The 21,760-nt window shown below is 29.3% G+C and overlaps 4 protein-coding genes across 4 annotated transcripts; 1 reads left to right on the plus strand and 3 right to left on the minus strand.

The window, feature by feature from the left end:
* Positions 1 to 1,681: 1,681 nt before the first annotated feature.
* LOC149890392 (uncharacterized) lies at positions 1,682 to 3,101 on the minus strand. The gene is made up of 3 exons (XM_090085449.1): positions 2,946 to 3,101; positions 2,434 to 2,538; positions 1,682 to 2,301 (listed from the first exon to the last, which is right to left on the minus strand). The coding sequence occupies exons 1-3, from the start codon at positions 2,978 to 2,980 to the stop codon at positions 1,881 to 1,883; spliced, it is 561 nt and encodes a 186-aa protein (XP_089941575.1). The 5' UTR covers positions 2,981 to 3,101; the 3' UTR covers positions 1,682 to 1,880.
* A 7,669-nt stretch (positions 3,102 to 10,770) lies between these two features.
* On the minus strand, positions 10,771 to 12,754 carry LOC149890393 (uncharacterized). Its single transcript, XM_090085795.1, has one exon. The coding sequence runs from the start codon at positions 11,971 to 11,973 to the stop codon at positions 11,320 to 11,322; it is 654 nt and encodes a 217-aa protein (XP_089941921.1). The 5' UTR covers positions 11,974 to 12,754; the 3' UTR covers positions 10,771 to 11,319.
* A 3,060-nt stretch (positions 12,755 to 15,814) lies between these two features.
* Positions 15,815 to 20,689, plus strand: LOC149890394 (uncharacterized). Its single transcript, XM_090084719.1, has 2 exons — positions 15,815 to 18,202; positions 18,306 to 20,689. The coding sequence occupies exons 1-2, from the start codon at positions 17,620 to 17,622 to the stop codon at positions 19,691 to 19,693; spliced, it is 1,971 nt and encodes a 656-aa protein (XP_089940845.1). The 5' UTR covers positions 15,815 to 17,619; the 3' UTR covers positions 19,694 to 20,689.
* LOC149890395 (uncharacterized) lies at positions 20,438 to 21,099 on the minus strand. The gene has a single exon (XM_090084722.1). It carries the CDS (start codon positions 20,852 to 20,854, stop codon positions 20,438 to 20,440), a length of 417 nt encoding a protein of 138 aa, XP_089940848.1. The 5' UTR covers positions 20,855 to 21,099.
* Between the last annotated feature and the right edge of the window lie 661 nt (positions 21,100 to 21,760).

Consider the following 21,760-nt stretch of genomic DNA (forward strand, 5'->3'; position numbering starts at 1 on the left):
TAATTTATCAATTATTTAACATTGAGTAATTTACAACTGACAGATCGTATCAGTGTAAGGCAGACATTTACTAAGTTACTAACACAAAACAATAACACTTTATCATGCTTTAAATTAACGAAAAAGTAAGGCTATATTCTTGTTTTATTTTTTATAACATGAACTTTAATTAATAAGATTAATATTAAGCGAACGTAAATTATACATGATTTATTAATTTTTTGGTATCCCCTTGATACATTTTTCTTTAAAACAGGAAATTGTCTTTAAGACGTTAAATGCACAACCAAATAAATTTATTAAAAATAACTGACCTTTACTATATATGGCACTAATCTGACCATTTTTATATATATGTCCTGTTTCAATAGCTTTTAGTAAACGGTAATTTACTACCATTTACTAAAAATTCCTTTTGTTACTCGAAATTTAATTCTCTTAAATATTTTGACACTAATAAAGGACCTCCCTTCCCCGTTTTTGCCTTAATGGTGGTCAGGAGAATAGTTATTTTTATTAAGAGTAGTCAAGTTTTTGATGAAGACCTTTTACCAGAATAATGAAATGTAAAACAATGATTTACGTGTATAAGAATTTTTTCTTTTTAATATTTATAAGAATTTAACATATATAAAAATTTTTTCTTTCCTCAAAAGTGTTGCAAATGCAAACTAAGCTAATTAATTAGTTAAAAATCTTATAAAATTTAAGTAACTCGATATTTGAAAAATGCGCTAAACTACAATATTAACCACCCATTTAAAAAGATTCCCTAAATTACGTACAGCAAATTATTAGGCTTAAAATAGAGAAAACTTTAAAAAAATTGACCTAATTGCATACATTTATATCATTTTAACTGACCAAAATTTACAATAAAAGGTAATCAGGTTTCTTTTTATAAATCGTATAAATGCTCAACCGTAAATCCTAAAGAAAAAAAAATGGAATTATGATACTATAATTACAACAACAACAAAAAAAAAAACAAAAATAAAACACCACATAAAAACTTAAAATCGATTTACCTATCTATAGTGACCCATTTTGACATGGCAGTTAATATAAACATTTATCGAAATGTAACAATAAAATCTGTTTCGAAGTACAAAAGCATTAACAATACTATATATATATATATATATATATATATATATATATATATATATATATATATATATATATATATATATATATATATATATATATATATATATATATATATATAAACCAATTTAAGATATAAATTGCATTTTTACCATGTTGTCTTGGCTTTCAGTAAATAAATAAAAGCAGTAAGTACCAATAATGAAACAACCTATTATTCATTTTTTACAATAGTCACCAACATGAAGGTGTCTATTGTTAAAAATGAATACCAACACAAAACATCACAACAATAACACATAACAATAGAATATTTACATCCTTGATCCTAAGATCCAGTGAAGATAACAAACCAAATTAAAATATGAAAGGCAAAATTAGAAAACCAATTTAAAGTTAACTATATCTATCTTTTTACTAAACATATAAATACATAAAAGTATATTTGTTTTTATGTTCAATATTAGTTATTTAATTACTTCAAATTTAGGACATGAAAACACCCTAGATTTAAAGATCAAGGTTGCATACTCTCATACACATTACGCTAAACATTAACAGACATTATTATATATTTTTTTTGGAGAATAATTAAAAAAGGCTAGACAACACAACCTAGCTCCAAAGCAGGTTGACAACACAACAAAGGCTAGACAACACAACCTAGCTCCAAAGCAACTCCGCCTGGCACTAAATGCTGCCAAGTCACAACTCTGCTATAAGTACATCGCTTGGCTGGCAAGGTTATCAATCTTGCTCAACATAATGCCAAATCACACCACTTTGAAAACATAGAAACAACATAATTTAAACATATATACAACTATAAACAAATATGGTTGTATATAACACATTTGACTAATAATCTTTTCAATTTGATGAAGAGTAGCTTGTTCAGCTATTAGAAGTGGGACTGAGTGGTGAATGAAATCTTCCATCATAAAAAATTTGTATGTATTCCAGAGATGTAAAGGATTGTCAGGTTCACAAAAGGTCAAAATAATTGAAAGCAACTGTCTAATTTTCTTTTGCATATGTGTTAAAACCGCCTCAGAAAGAGTATTCTGCCATTCAGTGTCATCTTGCAACAGGCCTTTCAAAACACATGCTTCACGAAACATTTCAAGCACAATACCATTAACAGTATGCACATCCTCCCAAGATGTTGCTTGTTTTGCTTGTAAAAGTAACAGTCTAAGAAAAAACAATTCTCCAGTTAGATTAACTTTATACATTCTTACTATCACCTTATTACCACCCCTTTATCTAACCTTCCATTTACAATGTTTATCATCAAATATAAAGTGATAAGGAATGTCTACATACGAATAGCAATATGCTCTTTCATTTTCAGTATTGAACTTAAACCATGCCATTAGGTGCATATCACGCTGAGCTGCACGATCTAAAGCCATATGTTCTGCTCCTTCTCTAAAATACAATAATTGATTTTCAGGTAGATGTTTACCAAGTCACAGCACTTTAAAAACACGGAAAGAACATAATATAAACATATGTACAAACTATAAGCACAATAAATGTGTTTAAATATGTATATAAGGTTAAATATATACTAAAATAAATACCTTATATACATATTTAAACACATTTTTAAAACAATTATGTAACACATATTAACACATACACAAACAGTAAAAAAACACTTTACATTATTATAAAAACACATTGATAAAACAACTATAAAGCACTTATTCACACACATACATATCAAAAAAGCATATATGCAAACAATAAACGTGTGCAAACAAAAATTCTAAAAATGACGCAAGAAAATTTAAAAAGATACAAAATATATATTTACAAACAATTCTTTTTACCTTCTTTTTTTTCTCATAAGAACTGTAATCTTCATAACAACATTTAACCTTTACATACAATAACATGTGACATGCATTGTCAGTGTTGGCACAAAATTTTAATTTATTTTTCTAAATTTTCTAAAAAAGAACAAAAATAGTTAATAGCATCACAGAAATTTCAAAGTAGTGATAACCATTTTATGAAAATAGCATCAGTATAACTTTAAATAACATCCATACCTCTATTTTCCTTCTAAAAAACAAAATACTATAAATTAAGTAATAGACCGACCATAAACCGTATTACGGGTTGCTTTTTGCTAGTGAAAATAAAATTGCTAAAAGAAAAACTAAAACAAACAAAATATAAACGATTTAAAAAATTAAAATCCTTTCTACTTTTTCTAATAAAAATTTAAATCCTTTCTACTTTATCTAAAAAAATTGTATATATAACTATTTTTTATATAAATACTTCAACTATAATATGATCTTAACAACGATTATTTATCCTAATATGATTCTTTATGTAATAATATCTAAACTAATAATAAAATTCCAAAAGGAAAAAAGTTTTAACTCACTCAAGTGATCTTTCTCCAATGGCCGCGTGCATTTAGATAACGCGCTATTTCAAAGCCTAGTAACTAATGACGAAACGACGTTAAACATTAAACATTAAGCATTTCTGTAAAATTATATTATGATTTGCTCAGCTAACTTTTTTTATAACATCTTTTAGCTGATACATATATTTTTTTAAAGTCATAAGATTATTGTATAATTTATCTTAAATGACAGTCTGTTATATTTAAAAATTGTTTGTGTGTGCTATTTAGAGTAGAAAAAAAGTTATATAGGAAAGATTACAATCTTCAGGACTCTTTAAGATTTTTCTTACTTCTTTCAATCTATAATATAATTCCTACAGAAATGTTTAATGTTTAACATTGTTTCGTCATTAGTTACTAGGCTTTGAAAGAGCGCGTTGTGTTGATGCACGCGGCCATTGAAGAAAGATCTATTAAGCGACTTAAAACTTTTTCCTTTTGGAATTTAATTATAAGTTTAGATATATTACATAGAGAATCATATTAAGATAAATAATCATCGTTAAGATCATATTATAATTAAAGTGAGTATATAAAATAGTTATATATACATTATTAGCTAAAGTAGAAAAGATTTAAATTTTTTATAAGATAAAGTAGAAAAGATTTTCATTTTTTAAATCGTTTTTATTTTGTTTGTTTTAGTTTTTCTTTTAGCAGTTTTATTTTTATTAGCAAAAAGCAAACCGTAATACGGGTTACGGTCGGTCTGTTAATTTATAGTATTTTATTTTTAAGATTGAAAATAGGGGTATGGACGTTATTTAAAGTTATACTTATGCTATTTACATGAAATGGTTATCACTACTTTAAAATTTCTGTGCTGCTATTAACTATTTTTGTTCTTTTTTAGAAAATTTAGAAAAATAAATTAATCTTTTATGCCAACAATGACATGGCATATTACATGTTTTTGAATGTAAAGGTAAAATTTTGTTATGAGGATTACAGTTCTTATGAAAAAAAAAAAAAGAAGATAAAGAGTACTGTTTGTAAATATATATTTTGTTTACTTTGAATCTTTTTAAATTAAATTTTGGTTTGCACACGTTTATTGTTTGCATATATGTTTTTTTGATATGTATGTGTATGTGGTAATAAGTGCCTTATAGTTGTTTTATTAGTGTGTTTTTATAACAATGTAAAGTGTTTTTTTTATTGTTTGTGTATGTGTTAGTATGTGTTATATAATGGTTTTAAAAATGTTTTTAAATATGTATATAAGGTATATATTTAACTTTACATAAATATTTAAACACATTGTGTTTTTTTGTTGGTACATATGTTTGTATTATGTTATTTTCGTGTTTTCAAAGTGCTGTGACTTGGTAAACATGTAGAGCAAGGTTTGTCAACTTTGCCAGCTAAGTGATGTACTTTTAACAGAGGGTTACACGATAGTGTTTAGTGTCAAACTGTTACTACTTTAGGTTTAGCTGTTTTCAAGCCTTTATTATTAAAGATTATTCTAAAAATACATAATAATGTGTTTTAATAACATTTTGCATAATGTTTTTACTTATGTTTTGTTATATTTGAATGTTATCTTACTTAAGTTATAATATATAGATATTATATTAACTTAAGGTGTGTGCTATTGGTTTTTGTTGTTGCTGTGATGTTTTTTTGTTATCTTTTGAATGAATAGACATTTCGCTTATCTTTATGTTGGTGCCTATTGTTAAAAATGGTAAATAAGTAAATATATTCAAAGTCACTGCCTTTAATAATTCACTGAAAGCAAATACAAATTATTTTGCTATATATACTATTTGTTTTATCTCAATTTGATTTGTTGTCTTTAGTGATGTTTACTACATGATTTTGCTATAAATATTTTGGAATCATGATGTTCCAGCATAAATTGCTATAATCGCTGTAAGTCCCAATAATCTCCTTTCACATAATGAAGTTGCAGTTGCATTTGTTGGTGAAGATGGTGCACCACCTGCTTCCAGGGAAGTTGTTATTTACCCAAGAGGTCATCCTCTTAAAACAATCAAGTATGTCTGCCAACTTAGATCCTATGGTTTATCCTATGTTTTTTCCGAGGGGTGATGCTGGCAGGTATAATCAATTGGTTCACAACCCTGAACATGCTACATTAGTTAGAAATCATGTACATTATCTGTATTTGAAAGAGCACATTGCTATTCGTATGTAGACATTCCTTTTCACTTTATATTTGATGAAAAACATTGTAAATGGAAAGTTAGACAAAAGGGTGGTAATAAGGTAATAGTAAGAATGTATAAAGTTAATCCAACTGGAGAATTGTTTTTTCTTAGACTTACTTTTGCAAGCAAAAGGAGCAACATCTTGGGAGAATGTTAATAGTATGTCCTTGAAATGTTTCGTGAAGCATCCTAGATTTAAAACCTTGATTTTTAATCTAGGGTGCTTTAATGTCTTAAATTTGAAGTTATTGAATAACGAATATTGAATATAAAAACAAATATACTTTTATGTATTCATGTTTTAAATTGGTTTGTTATTTTCGCTGGATTTTAATATCAATATTAATTCTATTGTTAATATTCTATTTTTATGTGTTATTGTTGTGATCTTTTGTGTTCATATTCGTTTTTAATTAGATTAAATCTTCTGCGGCTGAAAATTCAGCCACTTTAAGAAAGTGAAAATTGCTTCTGCGGCTGAAAATTAACGCATGCGCAAGTATTCAAACTAATTTACTTCATTTTCTTAACTTAAATATCATTGTGAGATATCTTTTAGGAATTTGAAGAGAATTTGTAGATAATTTAAAAAATACAATGAGCGACCTATCGATTGGAAAATCTTTTGAGAATTTTGAAGAAGCATCAAAATTAATACATTCATTATGCGCATTCAATTTTTTTTTGATGTTATCATTTATGTCATCTCGATGTTACTTCGCGCATACGTTAATTTTTAGCCGCAAAAGCAATTTTTAGTCTATAAGTGGCTGAATTTACAGCCGCAGAAGACTCAAGCTTTTGATAATAGACACCTTCACGTTGGTAACTATTGTTAAAAATGAGTAATAGGTAGTTTCATTATTGGAACTTACTGCTTTTATGCTAAAAATCCAGTTTATATCTTAATTTGAATTTTTTTTTTTTTATTAGTTTTGTTAATCCTTTTGTACTTCGAATTAAATTTTATAATTACATTTTTGATAAATGTTTATATTAACTGCCATGTCAAAATAGGTTGCTATAAATAGGTAAATCGATTTTCTGTTTTTATGTGGCTTTTTTTTTTGTTTGTTTTTTTTTGCTGTAATTATGGTATCATAATTTTTTTTTCTTTAAGATTAACGATAGACGCATTTACGATTTATAAAAGAAAACCTGATTACCTATTATTGTAAATTTTTGTCAGTTAAAATTATATAAATATATGTAATTAGTTCAATTTTTTTTAAATTTCCTCTATTTTATGCTTCATAATTTGTTTGGATCTTTTTAAACAGGGTGTGAATATTGTAGTTTTGCGCATTTGTCAAATATTAAGTTACTAAAATTTTAAAAGGTGTTTAACTAATTAATTAGCTTAGTTTGCATTTGCAACACTTTTGAGGAAAGAAAAAATTCTTATACATTAAATCATTGTTTTACATTTTATTATTCTGGTAAAAGGTCTTCATCAAAAACCTGACTACTCTTAATAAAAATAACTCTATTCTCCTGACCACCATTAAGATAAAAATGGGGAAGGGAGTTCCTCTATTAGTTTTTTAATTTTTAAGAGAATTAAATTTCGAGTAACAAAAGGAATTTTTAATATATGGTAGCAAATTACCGTTTACTAAAAGCTATTGAAACAAAGAGGCCATATATAAATGGTCAGATTAGTGCCATATACAGTTATGGCAAATGTTCAGTTATTTTTAATAAATTTATTTAGTTGTGTGCACTTAACGTCTTAAAGACAATATCCTTTTTTTAAAGAAACATATATCAAGGGGGTACCAAAAAACTAATCACTCATGGATAATTTACGTTCGCTTTATATTAATCTTATTAATTAAAGTTCATGTTATAAAAAATAACAAGAATTTAGCTTTACTTTTTCGTCAATTTAAAGCATGATGAAGTGTTATTATTTTGTGTCAATAACTAAAAACATTATTTTGAACTTAGTTATGTCGAGGAAAATGGTTTTGGCTTACACTGATATGACTTATGTCAGTTGTAAAATACTCAATGATAAATAATTGGTAAATAATATTACCTCCGCATACTTTTTATCTTAATTTTACAGATAGTTTAGTTTTTTCAATGTGAAGGCGTTTTTCTAAAAGGGCATAGTTATGGTTTCGCATCTTTAAATTGTGGAAAACAGCCACCTATAAATTAAGTAACAGACCGACCATAACCCGTATTACGGGTTGCTTTATTGCTAGTTATAATTAAGGCTGTCAAAAATCGCAAAAATGCTTGCCTGTATACCCATTAAACAAACGGGCAGGTACCCAGGTACCCGTTAATAAACAGTATTTTTTATAAAAGTTGTACTTATAAAAAATTAAAAACAATAAAAACGGCTAAATCAATTATGTCATTCATTTAAAACTTCACTTAAATATAAACTTTACTTTACATCAAGTGTCCAGGTTACTTAACTCCCAATTAGGGTTAAGAAAAACTAAAATGTCTACTGTTTTGGGTGCCAATGATGCACGCCGTTGATTGACCACATGTCCAGCAGTTGAAAAAGTGCATTCTGCTGGCACCGAAGTCGCTGGTATGCACATCTCGTTATATCTTTTCTTTATCAGTTTTGTGGTAGTCCAACGAGTTTTAACAACATAGTCTGGATCTGTATATTTCAACAAGCTAAGGAATCCATCATTTCCAACTAAACTAATTGGGTGTGCATCATGAGCAATGAAGTCTGCTATTTTCTGATCCAAAACTAGTTCTCTTTCTTTCGTCATTTTAGGCCACGAAGCTGTAAAGAAAGACGAATTGTTTGGCGTACCCAAACTGCCAATGCCATCAATATCTATATGATCTGTTCCAGTAAGATGGTGTCGGATAATGTTTGTGTTGCCACTTTTCACTGTCAAAATCGCCTCATATTGCTTGCACTTCACGCTGTTTTTATCAACTTTGTCTGCACACTTTTGATACTTTGCTCTTTTTTTTTTTTTTTTTTTTTTTTCAATAAAATTAGTGCTTTAAAATATTTTTAAAACTTAATTATTTGCAATATTTTAAAACTAATTTTGGTTATTATTAGTTATAGTTAAAACATAATTACTGGAATGTATGCTATTGTGGTTTTTGACAATGAGATGGAATTTGAGTATATTCCTTTTAGTTGAATAATCAATAAAATTGAATTTCAAGAAGTTTCAGCTTCGGTTATACAGCATGTAAAACTAAAATGCTATTGGCCTCCATGGTTAAATTTCAGCAAAGTCAGTAGGGCACAAAAGCTATCCTCTGAACCTGAAACAGATTGGAAAACTTACTCTTTTTGATTGTTAACAGTTGCAGGTAAATTTTGGTCTGTATAATACTGTTGATGAATTCAGACACGTTTAGGGACTGTTGAACCAGTATTAATTTTTTTTTTTATTAAAGATAAAAAAATATTTACTGTTTTAGATGCAGTTGAACATAACTAGTTTTTGTTTATTTTTGCTAGTTGATTTCGCTATTTTTGATTTTTCAGTAAACTCTGTGTTCACTACTGAATACCACAAATATGCTTTAGTAATTAAATTTATATAGCATAATACTAACTATAATTTTCTTTCAAAATAATTTGTGTATAAGCTAAGTGTAGTGTGTACAAGCTAAGTGCAGTGTTATTATTTTTGAAATGTGAATTGTATGTAATAAGAAGCCTGGGAAAAGGTGAGAGTAGCAGAGGAGACATCCAATGTCGAAGAGATGTTTACCAACCAAAAAAGCTTGGCATAAGCTATTTTGTATGCCTAAAATTTACGTTAACTTACATAGCAACATTCTCGTTTTTCGGTCTACTTTTTTTTTTTTTTAACAGGCTAGAAAAAAAACTATCAGTAAAGATGTAATTGAGAGTACTGATTCAGAAATTAAATACAGCAACAGGTGTTTTATTTGTTTTTAAATCCTTTTAAGTAATTCTAATTGCATCAATTTTTTTGCAAAATATTATTTGTCTGCCCAGCTAACACAAAACGTTCAAGAAACGTTCGTAGAACGTTAGAAACGGTCGGGCACGTTCTAAGAACGTTCTAAGAACGTTTCTAACGTTCTTCAAACGTTCTTGAACGTTTTGTGTTAGCTGGGTGTTCTTGTCTGTTATGTTTCTGTATAAATATTGCCTGTAATAATATTTTAAATTAAATAATAAATTTAAAAAAAATTGTTTTTGAAAAATCATAGAAGAAAGAAAAGGAAGATGCCAGAAAAGCTTCTTAGGCCTGTAATACCAGAGATAGAGTTGGGTAGGAAACAGATTTTACTAATTATTTTATAGGTTTAAATATGATAATCATCAATAAAATAATTCATTAGTAACAAATTAGAAACAAATTGAATTAAACTTACCTCTTAAAACATTTGAAGACATGGAAGCTTTTGAAGGTAAGTTGAACGATGAAGATGTGAAAAAATATTTGGTAAATTATTAAGGTTTTCTTACATTTAATATATGTTAAATAAAGTTCAGTTTTATATTGTTAGATATATCAAGTTGGATTTTAGTAAATCAATTTTTCATGTCTTTAGTGGGAGACATGAAACGATTTCAAAAAATCATAAAAATCATACATCTTTAGCAAGACTTCAAATAGATCACTAATACGTCGTGAACATATTCTCTAAATTCAATAGGTCAAAATGTTGAACTTTCATGGTACTAGCCTAGTGCAATGGAATATTGCCATAGGGATTTATTAAATACCCTTTTGTTTTTCAATGATTAAGTATCATATCAAATATGAATCTAATCATTTAATATTTAAGTGTAGAATTTATGCTGTTAAGTTATTTTTATTATTTATTAACTGAATTCAATAAGTTATGAGTTTAAATATTGATAGTGATATTGTAAACCCCATTAGTATTATGAAACAAATTGGGTTATGTTTAGAGGATCAACTAATTTGATGAGGGGATACACAAACAGAGCTTGCACAAACCCTAAATGTTAACTGATTTTATTTTTGTCTTTTTTTTTTTAAATCATCTCATTAAAAAATAATGATTTTTGAATCACTGTCACCTTAATTTACTTATTTCATTTTGTAATTTGTTTTTGTAATTTTTTTGTCAGGTTCAGGTCCTTGTAAATAATGGTGGCACGAATCTAACAAATTTTGTAAGAAGGAATATAAAGTATTTATTTTCTAATGAACTGAAAATATAAAATAACTGGCCAAAAAAATAAAAAAACATTTCAGCCATTGCAGCTATTTCAAATAATGTTTTGTAAGTACCGTAAAACGGGGTGAATAGAAACAATTTTCAACTTTGGTTTAAAGTTTTGCATATTTGTAGTTGTTTTAGGTACACCATTTTTTCCCCAAATACAGGTCTCTGTTAGACCTATTTTTTTATGGTATTTCCATTTTTTTTTTATCTTATTTCATTTTAATGAAAACAAATAAAAACATGGTGTTTCTATTCACCCCGCAGATGGGGGTGAATAGAAACAGTACTTCAATTTCATGTGTTTTTCTATTGAAACAAATTGAGGGTGAATTGAAACAGACAAATATGGATTTTTGGTCAATAAATGAATACAAATAAATTTATTTCTCAACAAAATGATTTATTTGAGTACATAAACAAAAGAAGTTACATAAACTGTGCCCTACGGTAAGAAAACAAATTGGAATAGTCCTCTTCATCTTCTGATGATATCTCCACACGCTTTCGGCTTTTCTTTGGCTGAACCTGTTTAGTACCTGAGGTACCTGGGTTTTGGCCAGTAGAACGTGAAGTTTGGGGAATCTCATCGTCCACGACGAAGTCCTCAACACCGAAACTTTTGCCAGGTTTCACATATACTTTGGTCCTTTTTTGCCTTATCTTAGGAGTCTGATCATGACGCAGACTCTGAAGGAGCTCTTGGAAACTCCTGTCAACAGCTTCAGTGTTCTTTTGAATGTTTTCTGGATTCTGATTTTCCTCATCATCAATGATTTTTGGAAGCATAGACAGCACTTTGCTCCTGTTTAGAGGCGCTATACCGCACTTCTTAAAACCGCTGATCACATTTTCCTCCTTCAATGAATCACACAACTTTTTCAATAACGCGGGAAATTTGTCCTTAGGAACAGTTGCTTCTGCTCTTCCTGGGCCCTTTTTCCACTCTTCGAGAATCTGCCGCCATGTTGATTTCAATGGGCGAAAAAAGGCTACGTCTAGAGGTTGTGTGAGATGGGTGGAGTTAGCTGGGAGAAAAATAAAACTGATATCATTGTCTTTACACAACTTCACAGATTCCATTGATAAGTGGGAAGACAAATTGTCCCCAATCAGAATTTTTCGACCCGTTTTGTTTTTCAGGTACGGAAGAGCAACTGTCAGTACTAGAGGGACTTTTTACCATCTGCTGTTAAAATACAGCAGCCAGGAGACAATTATTTGGAGATTTTACGTTTTTCCTTCTGATTTCTCGGAGAATACCGAGGCTCCACACATGGCAGTTGTAGATGATATAGCTGAAAGGGAAATCAGTCTTATTGAAAATCTCAATGACACATTGACAAAGAAAGAGAAAAAGAAGCAGTTTATTCTTTGATTGGTCGCAAACCATCGCACAGTGAGTTAAAAAGGTTAAAAAGCGGCAAAAATTACCTAACTATTAAATACATGTACATTTAACATAAACTATACATCAAAATAGGGGTTTTTGGGGTCAAGAAATTCAAATTAGGAGCCTAAAATTATTTTCACATGCACCAATTACCCGTATCACGCACATGTACGGGTTAAAACGCGCGTTAGTGGACTTTAAAATTTGTAAATTCTAATTTTAGTAAAAAAATTAGCTTCCTTGACCCAAAATATAGCAATATTATATTAATACACAAACGCTCGTGTACGTATTAAATGCACGCAAATTTGCTAAACGCGCGCAGACGCGTTACAAAGCGCGTTATAAATCTTTAACGCAAAAAAAACAAAAAACAATTTATAATCCAAAAATAAAAAAATCAGAATATGAAAATCTTTTCACAATTTGAATTACTAACCAGTTCAATAATTCAGTATTAATTTCCAATACCAGAATAGATTCATGCATAGTTTTGTCAAATACAACACCCGCCCCTCCGTTTTCGATTTAAAAACAGCTTTCGGAGGTTTGTGAATTATTACACATACGTCCGAAAACTGTTTTTAAAAAGAAAACGGAGGGGCGGGTGTTGCATTTGTCAAAACTATGCATGAATCTAATTGAAATATCTCCTTAAGGAGCAGGAGGTCGCAGTAAATACTTCAGGGTTTATTTGGCTATAGTTTAATGGTTTTGTTTCACCAAAATTGAACGTGGAACAATGTGGAACTTTTTTTTGGCTGGCACTTATGTTTAAAATTGTGCATTAAAATTTTAACTTTCAAATAAAAAATTTTAAAAACTTGTTTTTTAAATCTAAAAAAAAAGAAGAAAATAAATTTTTGATATCTAAGCACTCAGTACTTTAACAAAAAAGATAATAAAGTTTTGTAATGAGGTGGAAAATAAGGTTTCTTACAAGATAAACATACCTTAAATTTTCATAATTTTATGGTGATAAATTTAACTTTTCACACATATATCCCTTTAAAATTACACATTACTAATACCTATGGAATTATTTAAAGTTTATTTTAGATCAAAAAGTAGTTTGCTTTTACATTTTAAGTCTAAAAACGATTAAGCTTTCACTTTTTTTTTTGGACTTTTTGCCGTTTTTAGATTAATCTGACTCACTGTGCATCGCAAGAATTTTCTAACTCTATCAATGAAATTACTGTCGTAGATTAACCACTGCGGATAATTTTTTTTTAAAACTAAATTCTGAATTAGATAATAATTTTCAGTTAAAATTTTATATTACAACTTTAATTTCTTAATTTCTATTTATAATTTTAATTTAAAGTTTTAAATTATTAATAATCGATAAAACTATGTAAAGAGTGTCAAATTTTAAAAATAAATTCTGAACAAGATAGTAATTTTCAGTTAAAATTTTCAATTACAACTTTAGTTTCTTAATTTTAATTTCAAGTTTTAAATCGATAACCGACATTCAACAATGTTTTATTTATAGGAGGGATCGACCTGTAAGTACAATTTTTTAAAATTTTTTTCATTTAATTTTTGTAAAATTGTTATAATCATAACAAAGAGCAAAAATAAACTTGTGGAGAACTGATGTCTGTTACTTTGTTTTTGTTGACCACCCCTAATATATATATATATATATGTGTGTGTGTGTGTGTGTGTGTGTGTGTGTGTGTGTGTGTGTGTGTGTGTGTGTGTTTTGATAAAAATCATAAGAATGCTGAAGTGGACAAAACTACATAAAAATGGATCTTTAATGGCAGTAAATGTGACCGACTTCTGCGTCTAAAACGTCGAAGTTTTAAATCTATGTTTTCAAGAAATGATTCTTAATTCAAAGTAAAGTTTTTGAGCGTTTCATAAAGCAGTGTGTACTGTGAAACATAGTAGATGTAGAGTAAAGGCTGTTTTGGTTGCAATTCAACAGGTGGCATTGAAAAAAAAAGAAAGGAATAATGACAAAACTAGTTTATTAAGATATTTTTGAAAAGTTATGCTACTCCTCCTGAAATTTCATTTCCTCTTGAAAAGTAGTTAATGTAACGCCATTTATTTTTTAGAAGAAAACGACCCGAAGCTCAAATCCAAAACTTGTTAGTTAGTGGCATCAAATTGACTTCAACAAATTGGATATGTCGTTATGTAGAAAGCTCGAAAAGTAAAGTTAAAAGTAAAAAATAAGTCGTTATATAGAAAACTGGAGTAAAAGATGGACATAAGTGGAGTTGTGAAGTCACGTACAGTAGTGTTCATCACGAGAAAGTTTTTTTATTAAATTATTTTATTAAAATTTTATTAAAATAAATTTCGAAATATTACCTTTAAGATTTTTATTAAACTTTGATTTCTAAATAAAAAGTATGTATCACACTCTTTATTCTGACCTAACCCTAACCCTATATAAAATAAAATAATTATATTGTTTACAAAAACAAAAAATGCAAATAGAATCACATCCAATGTGGGCCGTTTTACACTATCCTCAACAAAAATGTTTGCTTTGAAATTAAGCTTGTTTTGTTTAACAAGTTGTTTAAAATATTTTTTGTACCAACAATGCCAGCTTCGGTAGAATGTATCTTTTTTTACTGCTTTTATTTATAAATTACTGCTTGAAAATTAATTTTGAAATGTATTAAAAAACTTATATGCAATGTATTTTTAAGATGCTAAATTTTTTAATAAAAATCTTATAATAAAAATTTGTACAACTAATAGTTTTAGCTATTTTAACAAGTCGTTAGACTTATTGTTGATGCTAATAAATGCAAAAAAAAACTCAACCAAAACCGCAACACGTGGTAACGGCTGGTTACCGGTCGATGTTGCGGCAGTTGACATTTAAATTTTGATTAGCAAAATATTTAGCAAACCTTCCAATATGTCCCTGACCTTTAAACTTTTTTTAGCAAGAGACTTTATAAGAGGTATTAGATATGTTAAAAAAACATTTTCAATTCCTTTAAATAAAGAGACCCAATGAAATGCAATATGCACAGATCATCAATCCCTCTTATCTTTTATTGTTGTTATGCTTAATTATTCAATCCTCGACTGGTCAGTAGCGAACTTAGGTTGTTAAAATCACAACTATTTGCGATGTTATTTATTCTACGAATTTTGAAAGGTTAGAATTTCACTAATAAACAAAACAAAAAAGATCAAAAATTTTCCTTCGCAGAGCCTTAAGTTAAATAGAAAATTAAAATGGTCCATTAAGTTTAATAAAAATCGCTGCTTAAAAGCTTAAGACCGACTACTTCTGTTTTTAAATATATTTTGCGTTGCGTAATTTTATTGGACTATCCCTTATGCAAGTTACATTTTAGATAGATACGAATCAGTTGCGCAATTAGAATTTGTCAACGAAGAAAAATCTTTCTAGATGTCTTTTCACTTGCAGGCGCATTTCCAAAAAATATCATGACAGACAAAATTGATTTTAAAACATTCTTGCTCTAATTTTTTTTTCCAATGTTTTTTATTTGTTAATAAAAAAAACTTTAAAAAATGTTTTTTGAGCTATAGAGCATGTCTATCTTTCCGCTGCGCTTGAAAGAGACTCAGTCTGCAACTTTTTACAGGAGTTTAATGATTGAGCAAGGATTATTAAATATAACAATAAAACGAAAATCAAGCTTTTTTATTTTTCAACTTTAATATAATAATCAAATACTATTTCAAATGTATAAGTCAACAAGCAAATATAAAAAAAAAATTACAAATATAAAGTCAATTACCAGCACCAAAAAAATCGTCTAAACGACTGCTAACAAGAAAGTCGTCTGAACCAAATATCACTTTCTATTACACACTCCAATTGAATAGGTTATTAACGGTATCAATCTAATTGGATATAGTTAGTAAAGGTGTTTATATGTAAATAATAGTAAGTGTATACCTAAAAATATTATCTAAAAACAACTAAAAATACAGTACTAAAGCGAAAACATAACAAATGTAAATCAAAATACAAATGTAATACAAAAGTTTTTTTTAGTTTGTAATACAAAATTTCAAACTAAAATGTTTTTCATAGAGTTTGGCTGCTTGATAAGTTACAATATCAAGATTACAAATTATTACAATATTAAATAGAATAATAGAATAAAACAGAGTTTAAAACTTCCAAAATAGTAAGGAAAAAAAAGTATTTATATAAAATAAGTAAAAAGAAAGTATTTTAAATAACAACAAAGATAAAAAAAGAACAGTAAAATTATTTAATCTTTAGTATTCTCAGACATATTCAATCGTTTTTCAAAGAGATTTTCTTTCCTTTGATTCCAAATATGTATGAAAAACTGGATGTAGAAGCAAAAATGAGTTTGCGTCATTAGTTAAGCTGAAGACTTGATATTTTGTAAAAAACTACTGAACTGCTCGCATATACATATATATCGCATATACATGTAAAAGTATTTATTGGATAAAAACTACCCAAGCGATTGCAGCGAAAAACATCAGCACATTTATGTGTGAAGTTTATAAGAAGTATCTTTAAAAAAACCTGATTCACGATTGTGACAGAATTCCGATAAACTGCATGCAAAATCATAAACTCTATTTTTTGGAGCTTTATTACAATGGGTATACAAAGAAGCATATGGGTCTTTTCTTCCTTCTGATCCTGGTATAATATGAAAGCCATAGCAATTGCCATGCATAGGACAAAACCATAAAAAAAGAAAAGATGCACCTTTTTTTGAGACTTGAGGAAATAATTTATTACAAATTTCAGAAGGAATATCATCAAACAAGTTATTATTAAAACTTTTATCAACAGAAAACATTCTCATTTTTCTAATTTGACATCCATGTTTTTCAAAATAATAAGCTCTCTCAAATCTTTGTGGGTTTTAAGTATCTTTAATGACCACTGTTGTAAAAAATGACCAAAAATTACTTTGAGCTGACCCGAGAAAACCGCTTTGACAGGGTGAAACTACAATGTTTCCTGACTCCAAAAATGTAAAATTTGAAATCTAACTATTTCGTCCAAGAAAATAATTTTGATTTTTAGTTTTTAGTACTTTGCACAATAGGGCAAAATAACAGCTTTTCAAATTTTGCATTTTTACAGCATTCAAAAACTCTCCAAAATTAGCATTTATTACTCTAAAACATAACAGTCTATATAGCAAGTATAATTTGTATTTATTTTAACTCAGAAGATAAAATTTTACCTACAATTTCATGGTTGAACTATATTATAAACATTTTGTTGCATCAAAATTGTAAACAAGCTAAAAATTCCGGGAATTGGCAGTGAACATGTTTATTTAAAGTGTTTCATTTATCAGTTGTGTGAGAAAATTTTCAAAATGCCAAATTTTTCAAAAAATCATGAAGATTGTCGGAAATCTGTCTGTGTCTTGTGTCTGAAAAAGTGCTCTCGAGAGTTGACACAGTTCCTTGTTGAAAAGATCCTCAAGCATTACCATACAAGTCTTGATTTGACTGATACCAGAGTGCCAAGAGGCATTTGTGACTCATGTCGAACAATTCTTCGGAGAAAAGATGAAGGAAAAGATGTTAACCTGCCACCTTTGTTTCCTTTCTCATCTATAAAAGTTAGACCACCAACAAGAGATCAAGGTTGCAACTGTCTTATTTGTCAAGTTGGACATTTGAAGTTGAATGAGAAGAGCCCAGTGGACTATTCTAAACCTGTGGAAGATTGTACCCCTCAAAGATGTGGTGATTGTTTGAGTCTAGTTGGAAGAGGTCTGCCACATCAGTGCACTCCATTCACTTTTAGAGAGAATCTCAAGCAGCTAGCTACAGCTGATCCACTCGCTGCAGAGCAAATAGCTACTCAAGTCATCTCTACTAAACCTTCCACACCTGGTGGTACTGCCAAAATATCGCATCCTAAAGGCGGCCCACCACTTAGAGTTAAAACAGGTGATACTTTTATATATACATATAAAGATGGCAGCTTCAGAGGGAATACCTTTAATTTTAAAACTTTAAATTACAAAAAGTATTATTATAATTTCATTTTTAGGAAGCTCAAGTGCAAGAGCTCTTTTTCCTGAACCCAGCATCAAAACTGAAGATCTTGTACAAGTTCAGCTAAACACAGGACTGTCCAACCTTGGCATGAAGAAATTGGCATCAACCATCAACAGAGTCAGTGACACCAAGATTGTGGAGACTAGTTTTCTAGCTAAGTTTGAAGCCATTGGCAAACAGTTGTCTGAGTTTTTTACTCAAACCAGCATCCAAGTTTTATCAGAGAGTAACTCCACTGACTTTGTGGTTGTGCATTGCAAGGATCTTGCCGAGCTTTTGAATGAAGTCCTGCTTTCTCGAAGAGTTTTCCAGAATCATATTTTCAAGTTGGGAATTGATGGAGGTGGAGGATTTCTGAAAGTTTCTCTTGGCATCATGGAGTTGGATTCTCACTGTGATTCAAGGTCACCACCACGGAAAAAACTTTTAACTCAGAGGACTGCCAAAGACAGTAATGTAAAGCGTCAAATGCTTGTGGCTTTATCAGAAGGACTACCAGAAAACTTTGAAAATGTGAGGCAGATCTTGTCTTTAATCAAGTTAGACAAAGTCAACTTTGTTGTCTCATGCGACATGAAACTTGCCAACATCCTTTGTGGCCTTCAGAGCCATGCAAGTACTCACCCTTGCTCTTGGTGCAACACAGAATCAAAGCATCTTTCTCAATCAGGATCTTTGAGGACACTAGGCTCACTTGTTGCCTGTTATCAAGAGTTTGCTAAGTCTGGTGGTGATATCAAAAAGGCAAGATCTTTTGGCAATGTAGTGCATGAGCCTTTGCTATTTGGTTCTGAAAACAAACTCATCTTGGAGCTCATACCACCAATGGAACTCCATCTTCTCCTTGGTGTGGTCAATCACATGTACAAAGCCATGACAGAAGTTTGGCCCAATGTTGTCAAGTGGCCCTCAGCTCTCCACATTCAACAAGAACCATACCATGGTGGGCAGTTTGCAGGGAATGCCTGTCACAAGCTTCTCAGCAATCTTGACCTCCTTCAAAGAATTGCAGAGACTGAGTCTGCTTTTCAAGTCTTTGGAATCATTGATGCCCTTCGAAAGTTTAAGTCTGTGGTGACAGCATGTTTTGGTATGGTTCTGGAGGATGACTTTTCTGAAAAAATTGATCGCTTCAGAGACTCATATTTGGCAATCATGAACATCAGTGTGACTCCAAAAGTTTATGCTGTTTTTTTCCATGTGAAGCAATTCATTGAGATCAAAGGGGCTCCCTTGGGGATCTTTAGTGAGCAGGCAACAGAATCAATGCATCATAATTTCAGCTCACATTGGCAGAGATACAAAAGAGACCGCAATCATCCTGAGTATGCAAAGAGGCTTCTTTCATGTGTTGTGGACTACAACAGCAAGCATTTGTGAAGAATCAAATATTGAGAAGAATTTTTTTTATGTACCATTTGCTCTTTATGTGTTTAGAATCAAGAGGCTGTTTTTGTGTTTTGGCTTAGAATAACTAAAAGAATTATTTAAGAAAGTGTTTATTATTTCCATCTTGTTAATGAAAAACTATATCAGTTGTGTCAGAATACACTATTATTCAAGTGAATTTTAGACAGTTATGTTTTGGAGTAATAAATGCTTATTTTGAAGAGTTTTTGAATGCTGTAAAAATGCAAAATTTGAAAAGCTGTCATTTCGCCCTATTGTGCAAAGTACTAAAAACTAAAAATCGAAATTATTTTCTCGGACGAAATAGTTAGATTTCAAATTTTACATTTTCGGAGTCAGGAAACATTGTAGTTTCACCCTGTCAAAGCGGTTTTCTCGGGTCAGCTCAAAATAGTTTTTGGTCATTTTTTACAACAGTGTGACTTCAGCATTTTTTGGTTGCACATCAACAAAATGAATTTTTTTAACAAAATTACAACAATATTGAAATAATAAAACAATATCTCCAGAAGGTTAATTATTGTAGTTAGAGGATAATTCTACCAAATTTGCTAACTCAGGAGAAAAACAACGCAGCAGATAACAAAACTTTACTGAAAGTTCACAACCACCTACATTTGATAAAAGTTGTTCACATATAAAAAGTATTTCATCAGTGAAACGTCATGGAATTAAACTGTCAAGAGAGCTATCAGCAGCTAGTATTTTAAAAACTTATACATAGGACCGCCGCAAATTATATGGCACTGGTGACTCTGAAACCATCAGCTGAAATGATGATTTACATTCAGCAGGAATATAATTTATAAGTATAGAGTTTAGTTTTAAAGTATCAGCATCAAATGTTATATCATCAGAATTTTCAACTGAAAAAATAAGAAGATAAATCTTTTTAAGATGTGCTCTAGCTTCTGGAAATTGTTTAGGATCTGATAATTCAGAATTATATACAAATGACCTATCAAATCGTCGTGATGGTGTTTGAACAATCTCATTAAGTTCAGCTGTTTCAATAAGTTTAAAAAAGGAATTTTTGAAACTAATTCCAATTTTAGTTGCATCACAAGCTAGAACTGATATAATTTGATCCTCTGGACACATTTGACATTTTTGTCTAATATCAATGTGCATGTGGGAGGCCCAAGCAAAAAACCAATCAATAAATGTTTACATTGACATAAACGGCAGAGCAGATGTACTTCTAGGCTAATATTTGTTAACATATAAATTAACAAAACCACTAAATGTTCCTTTGCATAAGACAAAATCAACGAATTCCCAGCCTTTTAAAATTTTAAAAAAATGAATACAATTATTAGAACTAATTTAAAATAGATTTTAGCGAACATGGCAATATATTATATCTATATATATTATAAAAACTGACTATATATATCATATATGTATATATATCATATATTATATATTTTATATATGTATATATATTATATACATATATATATATAACCACACACTTATAAAGTTTAATATACCTAATTCATAACCAGCACAAGTTGATTTAGACAAACAAAAAACGGAATCTTCCCATCCATCCCATTAAGCAGTACAGTTATTTGATAAACATTTGCGCAAATAAACATCAACCACTCAACCACTTCACGATCAGTGTATATTACCTCTTGAGGTAATATAGAGCAAATTTTTAAAGATTTTAATTAAAATTTAATTATTACTTTTAATAAAAAGGGCTTTATCAAAGATCAATCTATCCTAGGTTTATAAGGTTAGTTTGTGTGTTTGTGATTTTTGTTCGGTTTCCATTATTCAGATTTGTAGTAAATGTTTAGTCCCTTCTTTGTGCAAGGAAGAAACCTCTCTTGATTTTTTTAAAAATCGATATAATTATATTGATTTTTAAAAAATCAAGGGAGGCTTCTTCTTTGGCAAAGAAAATTATAAATGTTTAGTTTAATTTTGTTGTTTAGTTCCAATTAATGTTTAGTTCCGTACTTGTGCAAAGACTTTGCACAAGTAAGGCCTTATTTAAGGAACTAAACGTTAATTGGAACTAAACAA

The sequence above is a fragment of the Hydra viridissima genome, unplaced genomic scaffold (assembly GCF_058129835.1).
Source record: "Hydra viridissima isolate aposymbiotic clone 2 unplaced genomic scaffold, HvirCarnegie_v1 scaffold_4, whole genome shotgun sequence".
NCBI lineage: Eukaryota > Metazoa > Cnidaria > Hydrozoa > Anthoathecata > Hydridae > Hydra > Hydra viridissima.

Coding starts and splice junctions, on each gene's coding strand:
- LOC149890392 (XM_090085449.1), bottom strand. CDS start 2,980: ATGAAGATTACAGTTCTTATGAGAAAAAAAAGAAG. Junction 2,539..2,945: donor CTTATGAGAAAAAAAAGAAG/GTAAAAAGAATT, acceptor ATTGTATTTTAG/AGAAGGAGCAGAACATATGG. Junction 2,302..2,433: donor GAAAGAGCATATTGCTATTC/GTATGTAGACAT, acceptor GTTTTTTCTTAG/ACTGTTACTTTTACAAGCAA.
- LOC149890393 (XM_090085795.1), bottom strand. CDS start 11,973: ATGGAATCTGTGAAGTTGTGTAAAGACAATGATATCAGTTTTATTTTT.
- LOC149890394 (XM_090084719.1), top strand. CDS start 17,620: ATGCCAAATTTTTCAAAAAATCATGAAGATTGTCGGAAATCTGTCTGT. Junction 18,203..18,305: donor ACCACTTAGAGTTAAAACAG/GTGATACTTTTA, acceptor TTTCATTTTTAG/GAAGCTCAAGTGCAAGAGCT.
- LOC149890395 (XM_090084722.1), bottom strand. CDS start 20,854: ATGCACATTGATATTAGACAAAAATGTCAAATGTGTCCAGAGGATCAA.